This window comes from Pezoporus flaviventris, unplaced genomic scaffold, assembly GCF_033815535.1.
Source record: "Pezoporus flaviventris isolate CSIRO_AGI_PZ_B2104156 unplaced genomic scaffold, CSIRO_AGI_Pfla_v1 ptg000066l, whole genome shotgun sequence".
Classification (NCBI taxonomy): Eukaryota; Metazoa; Chordata; class Aves; order Psittaciformes; family Psittacidae; genus Pezoporus; species Pezoporus flaviventris.
The window spans coordinates 2,201,753-2,215,512 of NW_026892614.1; the positions used below are offsets into that span (position 1 = coordinate 2,201,753).

Below are 13,760 nucleotides of genomic sequence, written 5' to 3' on the forward strand. Positions count from 1 at the left end.
TCATTTCTGAAATTCATGCCTATGGTATTGTGGGTTGAGCTCCCGAGCAGGCATTCCAGTTAGATCTGTTAAATGTAAGCACCTTGCTTTCTCCTTACTGCCAGCACCCCAAGTTGGCAGTAACTGCAGGAAAGTTCATGGCTCCACTGCTATGCCAGATTTCAGAAGCTTCTCTTCATGAACTGTTCTGACACTAACCACAGGGGGTGAGCAGGCATTTGACACAGGGACATGTCCTGCCACATCATCTTGCTCTGTAGCTGAAAAGATGAAGGTTACTGTCTCTTTGTCTAAAGCTAGTCAATATTATTCAGTTTTCCAGGGAGCACATGACTCAGAAACACATGTAAATACTTCTTCCTACAGGTGAGGAGGGCATCTTCTGTACCCACCCCTTTCTAGTCTACAAAGAAAATAAACTTTTTTTCTTATTTGTCCCTAACTCTTTATAACAGTAAAGAAACTGCCTCAAATTTCCTGCCTCTAAAGTAAATGTTACATAGCAGTAAGTAGTATTAAGATGATATAGTAGGAGAAAAAGTCACACAGTTACAAGGCTCATGTAGTCCACCATACATGAAACCAAGTATGATATTGCCTATGCTGCAATATTTTTCCTGCCCGACGGTGCAAGGAACATCACTCTGTCTCTCACTGAATGCTTTACATTACTGCTGCTCCTTGAATGCTCAGAGGATATTAAAACCACAAAACGTTGATTTTTGAGATGGAAAAGGATAAAAATAAGTGAATAATTGAGAGTGTGATTGTTTGTGCATAACACACACACACACATCTATATATATAAAAATGTGTGTTATGTCTTTTAAGCTCCTGTACTATAAAACATCAATTGTGAGAGACGGCAACAGGCTACCTTTATGTTAGTGTGATTGTTAAGAAACAGAAAAGGAGAGAGTATCACATATGGAATTATTAAAGAAAAAAGAAAAAAAAAAGTGAAGAAAAAATTATTTATCTTTGCTCTGTGTTTCAACAGCACCAGCTGTGAAAAGCCATGGCTATTATCTGTGTCTGGCTTTGAAACCCAGTATTAGTAACAAAGCAAAAAAAAAGACAGGTTTTCTTCATTGCTATATGCTACTCAGAAATATGGATGGAAGGATGCAGACTGAATTGACAGATATCTCACCCTTGTGATCATTGCTTCCACTTCAATCTCAATCTGGATCATACCACACACTCCAATATCACAAATAAATATCTTTCTTGAGGTGCCCAAAATTCAAGGTCTCTTTGTTAAAATGAAAACATCCTTGGACTATGGCTTCAATACTGAACAGGCATTTCACTCAGTTCTCTCTTACAGAAAGCATGGATTGAAGACTTCCCTTATTTCTTGAAATAAAACTTCAAATTACTGAACCAAAGTCCACTACAGGCACAAGAATACATAAATACCTGACTAGATGAGCTCAAAAATAAAGTTCTTCGTCATATCTGCAATGGACGTGTAAGAACAAATGCAGGAAACCCTGCGGATATGGATTGTGCTGAAGTTGTTTCAGACCACTGTAGGTAAAAACTGGTTTTAAATCCTGATGCTTTTACAGATCCTCTCCACATGGTTAACAAGCGTATATATAAATGCTATTTAATGTTACATAAAAGAGCTCTTGGACATGTGTACAGTGTTCTACACAGATTCAGCAAGACAATTACAGTATCACAGTATGCTAGAGATTGGAAGGGACCTCGAAAGATCATCTAGTCCAATCCCCCTGCCGGAGCAGGAACACCTAGATAATGTTACACAGGAATGTGTCCAGGCGGGTTTTGAATGTCTCCAGGGAAGGAGACTCCACAACCTCCCTGGGCAGCCTGTTCCAGTGTTCCGTCACCCTCACTGAGAAGAAGTTTCTTCTCAAGTTTAAGTGGAACCTCTTGTGTTCCAGTTTGTACCCATTACCCCTTGTCCTATCATTGTTTGCCACTGAGTAGAGCCTGGCTCCATCCTCGTGACACTCCCCCTTTATATATTTATAGACACTTGTAAGGTCACCCCTCAGCCTCCTCTTCTCCAAACTATAGAGACCCAGCTCCCTCAGTCTTTCCTCATAAGGGAGATGCTCCACTCCCTTAATCATCTTCGTTGCCCTGCGCTGGACTCTCTCCAGCAGCTCCCTGTCCTTCTTGAACTGAGGGGCCCAGAACTGGACACAATATTCCAGATGCGGTCTCACCAGGGCAGAGTAGAGGGGAAGGAGGACCTCTCTCGACCTACTAACCACCGCCCTTCTAATACACCCCAGGATGCCACTGGCCTTCTTGGCCACAAGGGCACAGTGTTGGCTCATGGTCATCCTGTCGTCCACTAGGACCCCCAGGTCCCTCTCCCCTACACTGCTCTCTAACAGGTCGTTTCCCAACCTATACTGGAACCTGGGGTTGTTCCTGCCTAGATGCAGGACTCTACACTTTCCCTTGTTATAGTTCATCAAGTTATTCCCTGCCCAACTCTCCAGCCTGTCCAGGTCTCTCTGGATGGCAGCACAGCTTTCTGGTGTGTCAGCCACTCCTCCCAGCTTAGTGTCATCAGCAAACTTGCTGATAGTACACTCAATTCCCTCATCTAAATCGTTGATGACTATATTAAATAAATAATAAATAATATATTAAATATAATATATTAAATAAATATTAAATAATACTGGTCCCAGTACTGACCCTTGAGGCACTCCACTAGTTACAGGTCTAATAACAAAATAAATATACAACATGATTCATCACTTTCAATTGCCCATCTCTTCACCTTCTACAAAACTTCCTGCCTTCTGTAGACCCGTATAACTTCATGGTGTTCCTTTCCACTGACACTCCCCCCCCATCCCCCCCCCCCCCCCCCCCCCCAGTACATTCTATTCTGTGCTTTCCCATAGCTTCATGTCTTTTTTTAACACATTTTAGTTCTTAAGGAGCACCTGTTTCAATGTAGGAAAATCTGTGGCATTTGCTGTATTTATTCCAGATTAAACATATTTTATTTCTCTGTTTGTCAATTATGTACTTATGCGTTCTTGAACAGCATTTCAGTAACTGTCCACAAAGAATGCCATGTGATGTTCATTTTCCCAGACAACAGAAAAAGTATTTCTGAATTCAGCAACTAAGTAATCTAAAACTGCTATTCATGTATCTGCTAATTAGAACTGGTAATACCTAATGGAAGAGTATCTAAGCAGATTTTGAACAATACTAAAATAGTTTTGCATATATTGGGCTGTTCTTATGGAGGGGGTTTATTCTCTTTGCAATGCAGATCTTCTGCAAATCTCACTTGCAAAAAAAGACTTCAGATCTTTAGTCCCAAAATCGCTCCAAATGCCAAAGTCACTTTAAAGATTGAATCTTGTATTTTTGTAGGTTTTATTTTAAATTTAAAGGACTTGAATATTGCTATATAGTAGCTAATTGAGTAACAGCAGTTCTGATTAGCTCAGAACGGATATATTAAGTTATTCCTGCTGTATTCACTCCTTGCTTCTTCACTGGTCTGGAAATCAGAGTGGACATCCTGTGGTCTGCACGTGCACAAGCACTTGATGTTGTATCCAGACCATCAGTTTTTACAACAGTTATATTATTAAATTACGTGCACTGGGGCAGTAGGCCAATATATGTACTTCTGTTTTGTTCCTTAAAGCCAATGCATATTTAGAGGTCAAACTTTTCTCCTGAGAACTCTGCTTTTATGGTTATACAGCAAGTTAGATAAATGAACTCTTGCGTGTATTTACAGTCAAGTTTGTTATGGGAAGATATCAAATACAGGTTGTCTTCCCTAAAGGGTTTTACTGCAGAAATGCTTCTTTTAGCACACTGTATCTAGAAGACAAAATAAATAACATTATGCTAGGGGAAAGAGCATGGGAAAAGGGAATCCACCTGCCAGCTAAAGTTAGTTTCCCTAGTCATCAACCAAAAATATGCCAGACATCTACTCCAAGCATTGATTATTTCAGTCCAGTAAATGTAATAATACATCTCACACCATTGCAATTGTTGTTCTCTGATGTTAGAAGTAAACTATGAATCACGTACTCCTCAGGCCTGTAACGCAAACTTCTTGGAAATTTCCATTCTGAAGTATCATCTCAAAACCTCTGAGCTCCTCTAAGCACCCAGAAACTACTGCACGATTTATCATCAAAAATTCACTTCCATTTTATCACTAGAACATAAATGGCTAAAGCCATAAAGCACCGTACTATCTCTGCTTTACTTGTACCCATAAAGATGAGTCATTCAGAGGAAGTCTAAGATCACACACAAGCAACTGTGAGGTTGCTTTCATCATTCCTGAGGAATCTACTGAGAAAAGGCAATTGGAGAAGACAGAAAACAAAATAATCTTCCATTTTCAAGACCAGAAAATACCACAGACCTACAGTTTGCTGTGTGTGAGTGATGATGAAAAACAACTGCATTTTCCTTATTACATTCAAGAGCACTGGATAGATGGGAGTATGGAATGACAATAAGCAAATATTTTAGCTAAAACCTACATTTAATTCTTAACTTTGTCTTAAAATTCTGAAACCAGTAAGCTACTAAATTACCAATAAAAGGGTATGCGAAGCATCAGAAACAATTCAACTAAATGGCATAATAATCCACAACCCAAATGCCAAATTGTGATTTTGGAGGATCCCTGTTTTTTTTTTTAAATTTCTTTTTGCCTCTTTCTTAACAGGAAGTGGTCCATGTGGTTCCATGTTTCTGGAACATGGCACAAATGCCCAATAATTGGATTAGTGCAAACTACTGATGGGAAAGCACAGTGGCACTGGTGGGACTGCTCCAGCGGATGTCCTTGGGCAGGTACGGAGTCCCAGACTCCTCTGATGTACTGCTGGAGAACATCACACTGTTACTTTAAAATATATAATAAATATAAAGATCCCTGTTACGTGAATTGCACTGTGAGAGAAAGGAAGCTCCCTTTTCTCCCACCCTGAGATTCTGGTCCTGATAGATAAGACATTCAGAAAGCTGCTAAAAGATGACAGATTTGTTTGGTTGGTTTGTGAACATGTTTTGAAAAGTGACTTGAAAACTTTCGAAAGTTTCCCTATTTGAAACATCTTGATGTATATTATCTAAAAAGCAGTTGCATGTTGCCACAATTACCCTGATAGTCAACATATTCATACTTTTGATTTTTAAGACTAGTGAGCACGTCTGGACTTTGCCATATAATGATCATGTCATATGGCTTATACAGCAGTTTTGTCTGCTGAAGAAAACTGAACCTTTCTTATGCAGAGGTACATTTTTGCATTTATAAAAGCTAAGCCATTCAAATATCATTGTTGAAATGAAAAGACAAAGCCCTTCATTACCAAGTACCATCAATCATCTTAATTGTCCAAGCTAGACAATTATGTTTTCACTGCATGCATGAACTGCTCTAAAAGTTTAGCTTTATGTACTGCAGTGACCTCTCCTGATACATTCAAAGAAGCTCCCATTGGTAGGTAAAAGAAAGTGAAGTCAGTATTACCATAAAAAAATCAGAGCTTCTGACACTTCAGAATCTTCTTACCTGCCCACTAGCACTGCTATTTATCATTTTCATTCTGGCAAAATTGTCAGGATTTGCAGCTTCTGCCATTTCCAGATTTTTCATTTTATTTAATAAACAATTTCTGTTTGTACAGATCCCCTATACCAAGCCTATTCAAAGTAGCCTTGATAATGACATACACTTGCTCCTGTGCAGAATTTTGTTCTGTGTACTTTCACTTCCTCATGTACTTCACAAGAAATTTTACCTTTCTGAGTAATTTGAAATGCTAATCAACAGAGGTTCAAACAGAACTTAACAGCACCTTGCAACCTCAAGAGATGAAGGTGCTACAAAAATTGTCCCCCAAAGGTGTATTACTAAACAAGGTATGTGTGAGTTTATATGTGGATTTCTGTGCAAGAACAGACTTCAACATATCTTTAAAAGGTGAATATATCTACAAAACATCACAGCACAGAGTACAAGCAGGCAGATTAGCCAGCAGAGAAGATCAGCCCATGCCATGATAACGTGCTGCTGCAGCACTGTTCAGAATAACGGGGCATCATTCAACAAAGTACCTGGTAATCCCCAAAACAACACTTACACATCTCCCCCATCCCTTCCAATTGTGAAGATAATGTAATGTGTCGTAAATGATACTAACAACAAAGCTATTTAAAAAGTGTGGGAGGGAAATAGTTTTTCAAGACATGATATAGGAAGAAATGAATGTAAAGAGTAGAACAAACAGCTACCAAGGTACAATACTTGTAGATTGAGTACCTCAGAAAATACTTGCTCTCTGGATTTCAATATAATCAATCAGCTTGCTCCCCTGGTATTTTGGATACTGTTCAAAAAGAGCATCCAGCAATGGAAGGACTATAGTCCAGCCTAGCAAAACTGCCAGTGCAGTTTACATGCACTGCTATTTTGCATACAAATATTCTAGCGTGCTGGTATCTTGCCATTCTCCCTCTAGACAGCTCCATTCTTGCATAAACTCTAATTATCTCTTCTCTCTCTGCTGTGGGGAATGCTCTGCATTGGCATTGTCAGCTTTCATAACACAACTCGGGGAACATTCAGTTTTACTGACATTTTCTATAAAATCAAACCAAATCCCAACAAGCTGAACAACAAGCTTTTGGAAATAAGCAAGCTAAACTATTCTCCTGTTTCCCCTTTTCAGCTTTGCAAAATGTCATCAACTTCGATTAAGTGCTAAGTAGTTTGGAATAACTTGGCTAGAAATCTTGTCATTCATTCCCAAGGGAAAAAAAGGAGTAAGCCACATTATGGTGAAGCTTTTTAACCAAATAGATGTATTTATTAAAACTCAAAAAAACCCCATAGCTGAGACAAGTCTTTCTATCATTTCCATTCCAAGAAAAGTGGATGGGGAATGTTAACCTCTAGGTGCTCAAACTTAGAAGTCTCTAAATATTAATGTACAGTACCTTAAAAGTTGCCCTCTCAAGGCATTTCAGTTCTAACGTTCCTTCACAAACAGCACAGTTGCAGTAGATTCACAAAATGCACAGTAGAAAGAAATGTACTTTTCTTATTATTTTTCTAGTCATTTGCTATGGTCACTGCAACTTGCCCTTCAATATTTTCTTCTTTATATAGAGTGCCTAAGCTTACTTAGACTACTAAAATTATCAATAACGGAATCAAAAAGAGGAAAAGAAAAGCAATGGTATAAGACACATTAAAATGTTTCTTTAAATCTGCTAACCTGTTCCCAGGACTGGACATGCCTTTGGGACTTCCAGCCTGCTCTGAAATCAGTCAGAATCTCAGGTTTCATGGTAGGAACACACAGCTCTGTGACATCTCTGACGCTACATAAAATTTTATGTCTGAGAGTCAGGATGCTTCAGAGATGCTGCAGATTCATTCTGTAATTCTACTATAGGGTTTATGCTTAGGAGAAAAGAAGGGAACAACAATACTTTTCTTTCCATCCTCTATTTTGCTGTCTACCACAAACAGTGTAAAGCAGTTATGTATGAGCAGGCATTAGAGACAAAAAAGCTATTAGTGAAAAAACTGCCCAGGAAATGAATGGAAAAAGTTGTATACAAAATAAAGATGATACCATCTTAATCCTGTAACAGCCACTGAACAGGTGTGGTTAAAAGATTCTGCAAAAATTCTTTAGACTGCAAGGCAAGACTTTGTATTTCCAAGTTCAGCCACGTATAATCTGTGTTTCAAAGGTTCTTCTCTCTATTTTCTTGAAGATCATTAGCCTGGGAAGCTGCTTTAGGGAGCACAAAAGAGATGTGGTTTTGCACTGTGGAGACTCTGCAAACAAACTATGTTTTATCCCTATTTGTGCTATCCCTATTTCACATTCACTCTGCTATTTATCTTACTACTTGCACAGAAAGCTGTCAAACTGTTTTTTCCTACATTAAATGTGACACAAATCTTGAACAGAGAATTTGTATCACTTGAGGGCAGAGCACATACTGATTTTTTAGGTTTTTTTTTTTTTGAATCAACAATCCTCAAGGAGGTTCTACATAAGACACTATTGTACTCCTTGACTTTAGAACTAAGAAGAACTCAAAAGAAACAGTCTCCTCCTGTTTCTTTGAAGACAGTGTATTTGGAATGGAAAAAAATTAAGATATGGCAGTGTCCTAGGTTCAAGTTCTGGTTTTGCTTTAGTAGATACCAACTCCACAAAAGGAGGGGGCCCCATCAGGAACAGAACTGAGGTTTTCAGGAAATTATTTCTGAATTTCAAAGAGCCCGCAATTGAACAAGTGATACAGACAGCAAACTTAATTGCTTTGTAATAGAAATAAAAAGAATAATAATAAAATAAAAGTTGTAGAAGCATTCAAAATTTGCTGTGGGCCAGGCCTTACTAAGTACTGCAGGTCTCAGTCAGGATCATACCATAGTTTCGCCATGTACCACAAAATAAATGGGGTTAAATCTTCTGGTTTGGACCAAATAATTTTCTTGCTCTACAGAACACATGCACACAAGAGTTACAACTTCTTCACCCCACTCTGGATCCAGGAGTTAAGGCCAACATCTATCAGAGACAGTCTAATGCAGCAACCCAGGTACACGATTACTTCCCTGGGCATAGCATGCAATCAATACTCACTTTTAAACTGCTTTATACCTCAGAAGTCACTAACCTACACATTTCATATGTAGACTCTCCTTCCAACTTTATACACTGTCCTCATAAGTTGCGGCCCACAGCAGTCAGGCAAGAGCAGTAGTTGAGACACTACAAGCTGACTTACTAGCTAGCACAGCTGGTGAAACACCTGTGGAACTGGGGTATGATCCCAGTTCATCTATGCTTATAGATGCACATTCACAGAAATTAACATTTTAATGTCACATGATTTCTCAATATAACTGAAACAAAAGTTAATTTAACAAGAAATTAAAAAAAATAAAAATAAAACTAAAACAAAAACCCCACAACCAAAAAACACTCAACCAATTTTGCTCCCAACAACTTGCAGCATCAATAGTGGTGCCAGAGGGTGAACACCAGTGTACAACTAACTTGAGGGAGAGGAAAAGCTAGGTTCAAAGGGGAAAATTTAGACTTTAAGTAGGTGAAAAGTGTTTGCTTTTTTGAATAATCATGTGATCTTGTAACGTTATATTCAGGAGAAATTAATATTACCACTACACTTGTGAAAGAAATGTTCACTGCCATGTTTGCAGGGCTGAGAACATACTGAAACAACACTGCATCTCCCACATTGTTCTCAGTTTCACAAGGTTATATCCCGTAGGATGCGAGGGAATGAATCCAAAGGACAGGACATGCTGTAATAAAGCAGAATTATGCCAAAAATGTAGTGCCCAAGTATTTGTTTCCTACCCAGGACATTTAGATTTGAGTCGTGTGAAATCTTAGAAAAAGTCTCTTGAGAAAGGGCAGGTGGACGACAGAGCCATCCTAACACCAATGCAGGGGCCCTGTGCAGTGTTTGACATTTTTAAAAGAACAAGGTATTAGTACTTCTAGAATTCTGTCTACACCAGGGCCACCTGAGCTAATACACTTCTGCCAAAAGCTGAGGATTTAATTAAAAGCCCAAGTGTACCCAGCAACTTAATTAAAATAGCAAGCAATACTGAGTGATTCAATAATGTATGTGTATCATTTTGTTTAGCCCAATGAAAATGCATGAAAGATAAAGCTACTAATAAAGAACTGGAATGAATAATGAAAGTCTATACCAACATACTGTACGTGTTGTATTAATTCTGTTCTCCTGAATCCTGCACATATTTTGACTTTGAATCACCACATGCTGAATATGACTCCAAGTCTGCCTTTCGGTATATTTCCTGAATTGTATTATTTATGTCTTGAGTTTAAATAGCTTTCTAGAGGTTGCACTGTATTGATCCACAGTCTGACATCAGCTAGGCTTGCCGGTCACATCACTGGAGAGAAGCAGCTCTCTTAAACCTAAATGAAATTTATTTTATATCATTATCCCCTATTTATACCTTATGTCCAGGGTCTCTTAGATTACACATTCTGCTCCACACAGGCTTTCTATTCCTGTGACTTCTTGCGATCTATGTCAAGAGTAATTCTTCTTCTAACCAAAGGGAAACTGAGCTCCATTCAGAGCTCTACTTATCCCATATTTATACCATGAAGGAAAATAAACACTTATACCTACACTTCCATTCTTCCCCTTTAGTTTGTGTGTGAACTAGCTGTAGTTCCTGAAAAAAAATCCTGACTTTTTGAGGTAAATTTTGACAATTCGTTTCCATACCCATTTTGTCCTCCCAATTCTGATGCAGCAATTGGTGTGACGTTTTTCTTCTAGGTCTTCCTATGAAGAATTTATATTTTCACCAACAAAATTTACTGGGCATCATTCCACCCTACCTAAGCCTTACTTGATGACCAGTTTACCTAACTTATGATGTTCTTTTGGGATTTGTCAGATTATTATGCCATGTTTTTGGGCCTTCTCTGTTTACTTCAAACATCAAGCATATTAGTAAAATCAGTACATACTTGCAAAGCTATTTGTTAACATATGGACAAATGTGTTTGATTCACTTTGATGGGGAATGCAGTATCTAGGCAGTACCTCTCCTTTTGAGAACAAAATGCTCCAGCCTTCTGCCAATCAGCAGGAGCTTTCTAAGCACACAGCCCTGGAGAAGCTTTAACATTTTGACTTCAAATCAAACCCTGTGAGACCGGATAAATAAGAACACTGTAAAGAAAGAACTTTGATTAGTAAAGGCAGAGCTTCTTTAACCTTCAAAAATGTTTCCTTGAACGTCAGGCAGGTAGGTAGCTATTATCTTCATTTTCTGATACGAAGCAAATTTCTTCCCTAAAGGTACTGAAAGAGACAGAATTAGAAATAAGATAGTCTTAGCTAGGGCATGCATCTCTTGTGTATGCAAGACAATTAAAAACTGCATCTTCAACTGTTCAACTAATGTGGCTTTCTTAGCGTATATTCTCCTTTCTTATTTAACCACAGTACAGGCATGTATGAAAGAAGAGACCAAATGCAGCACACCAACAAAATGCTTATTTTTTCACTCATACTATAGTATAGAACCTGAAGGGTACATCAGTAGTGTAAAAATAAAACTTCTTTTTTTTGTTTGTTTTTAAAAGGAACATGCTAACTTGTTCTATTTGAGGAGAACTTGAGGACTTGAGAGACCAACTGACCATTTCAATAACACGTACTGATTGGGACTGAAGAAGGTAACTAACAGGCACACTATATATCACTGAATCAGGAGAGTCGCCTGCTGCAGAACTTTAAGTAGCATAGTGGAAGAAATCAGAATCAGCACATGCAGTAAGAAAGCCACACTAGTTGAACAAGCTGGGGGAGTATACTAGAGCCTTTTCAAACTATTTCATGATTCCTAATTACAAGCAGACCGTGAACTCTATTTACACTTTCAAAGCTGTGGACAGATTTTCTAAAGCCTAGGCACTAAAGTGTTTTTTTCTGGGTCCTACCCTTGAAGCCCGTGAGTCACCAATTAGTCACCTGCTTTTAATTTCTAGAATTTTCAGAATACATACTACCCGGGCAGACCAACACTAGTTAACAGCGCATATTCCCTATCAAATTATAGTATTGGGATAAAACCTTTATAAAACAAAACAAAAACGCCTTCCAGTTTTAAGCCAACCTTCAATAGTTTTCCTTTTTTAACACTTAACAGGAGTGTAAGCTTGTAAGCTAAGCTGCAAGCATTACTGGAATGGCTGAATGCCTGAGGCAAAACACCTATTCTGGTAGCAACTATCTTAGGACAACAGTCAACAGAAGGCAGCTGAATATGGTACATCTTAAGGCCTGGCAGGAAGACTTGCCAGAATTACAGTATGCAACCAGTTGCTAATAGGATTTTTCTTTTAATACTTCTTCTTGAACTGGTTGACCCAATCTCCAGAAGCAGTGCATATATTTAATGTTAATCAATCGAAGTACATATGTTATACCAACATATATTCATGTCCTGAAGACATTTTGGTTTGTACCAGAAAAACCTTACCCATCTAGAACGTAAACTGACCAGCACCATTACAAATTCTTCTCCAGAGAAAAAGGTTTCATGGAAATGGAACCACAATTTAATATTTTACCAAGATTTAAAAGAAACATTAGTGTCAATACATGTTGGACTACTATGTACAAAAATTGTGCCGTTGTCAAGAGCTTTTATTTTTAGTTCCTTATCTATTCCAAATTTGTTTCTTTCTTCCTGTCCTTCTTAAGATAATTTCTAAGTTAACTGAATAAATCAAATCATTCCAAATTTATTTTGGCACAATCCAAACAAATGCCTCATCTCCTGTGTTTATGAACAAGCAGCTCTGTTATACAAGTTAAGAATCTGCAGTTGTTTTTCTTCCACTTGTTTTATGACTGTTTTACAGTGAGACTTACCTGTCTACAGTTATCTGTAGAAACGGTACAGTCTCTTTTGTGGGGCCACATTTTGTTTCTGGTAGCTACCAAAAATGCTTGATATGAGTCTGTTCTTTTTTCCTCTTACCCCTCTGCTTAGCAGAAGACCAGAAGTGATGGACACTTCAAAAAATCCCAAGAAAAGTATTCCACCAGGTTGTTATAGATTTATACAGAATTAAATTAAAAACAGGAATGTAGAAAAATAAGCAGAGTAACATACCAGAAAACTCTTTTTTATACTACTCAGCTATGCTTATGAGTCCGTGTGAGTCTATATATATATATATACACACACATATATATGCATATGTAGACATGGGAAAAGTTTCTGAAGTGGTTTAGAAGGCAAGTTTACAAAATATTTCAAAAAGGTTTTGCTCCTGTCCCTGCTAAAATGAAAGATTTTTACAACTTGTTTATAATGCTTTCTCACAGTGGTTGGATCTCCTTTAATCTGCGTTTACTCATCAATGTTTTAAAAGCCCCTTCCACTGTTAATTATATAGAGACAGACAGATAATTTGGCAAGTACTAAATTATTTTTAGAAGGCATCAGACTTAAGTCAGGAGTTGGTTTAGGATTTGGTAGGGAATTCTGTAAGAGATGTAATGCCACTTTGTTATTAATGTTGTTCTAGTGCAAGATAAATGTATTCCCCATGGCTTTATTCCCTCATTACCTTAAGGTCAGCTTTCCTCTGAGCTACTTTTTTCAAGCCACCATTTTATCAAGACAATCTTACCCACTTTGATCACATCTTGATGAGGCATTTCACCAAGTTCTAATACAAGTTTAAGATGAGATTTATCCTGTTTGCATTAAAGTCATATTCAACACCATCACAGAGACACCCAGCACATTGTACACTGTGAAGACTAAAATCTGTCCTCTTTCTAGAGACATGCTTTAGTAGTTAGACCTAAATCACAATGAGCAGTGGACAGTGATCTATGTGCATAAAGTTATATCCACATAAAATTTCTAGCTAGATAGGAAGGAAAGTTATGCTCTTATAAAGGAGGAGTCTGTGATGTACCCCAACAGTGTACTGAGCCATCATTCCACACATTCAGTGCAGCAAGGCACCACTCTGGCTAACCAGCAAAGTGAGACTCTCATTTCCTGACTGAAAGTCTTACTGCTGTAGAAGCCACTTGTGAATGTGCATCCCTTCAAATCCAGTAAGAGACAAACACCAATACCTGTCAACATCTCACAAGAAAAAACATGTTTTGCCTTCACCCATGCC

The 13,760-nt window shown here is 38.1% G+C and overlaps 2 protein-coding genes across 4 annotated transcripts in view; one reads left to right on the forward strand and one right to left on the reverse strand.

Annotated features, from left to right (window-relative positions):
• The window catches only part of BTBD9 (BTB domain containing 9), a 184,867-nt gene extending 183,272 nt beyond the window's left edge, over positions 1 to 1,595 (forward strand). Inside the window, exon 11 of the mRNA XM_061470924.1 lies at positions 1,331 to 1,595. Within this exon, the coding sequence (XP_061326908.1) occupies positions 1,331 to 1,364 (34 nt within the window). The 3' untranslated portion in view covers positions 1,365 to 1,595. The remainder of the gene's footprint in view (positions 1 to 1,330) is intronic.
• Positions 1 to 13,760, reverse strand: part of ZFAND3 (zinc finger AN1-type containing 3) — a 141,885-nt gene that overhangs the window by 788 nt on the left and 127,337 nt on the right. The gene's annotated exons all lie outside the window — the stretch shown is intronic.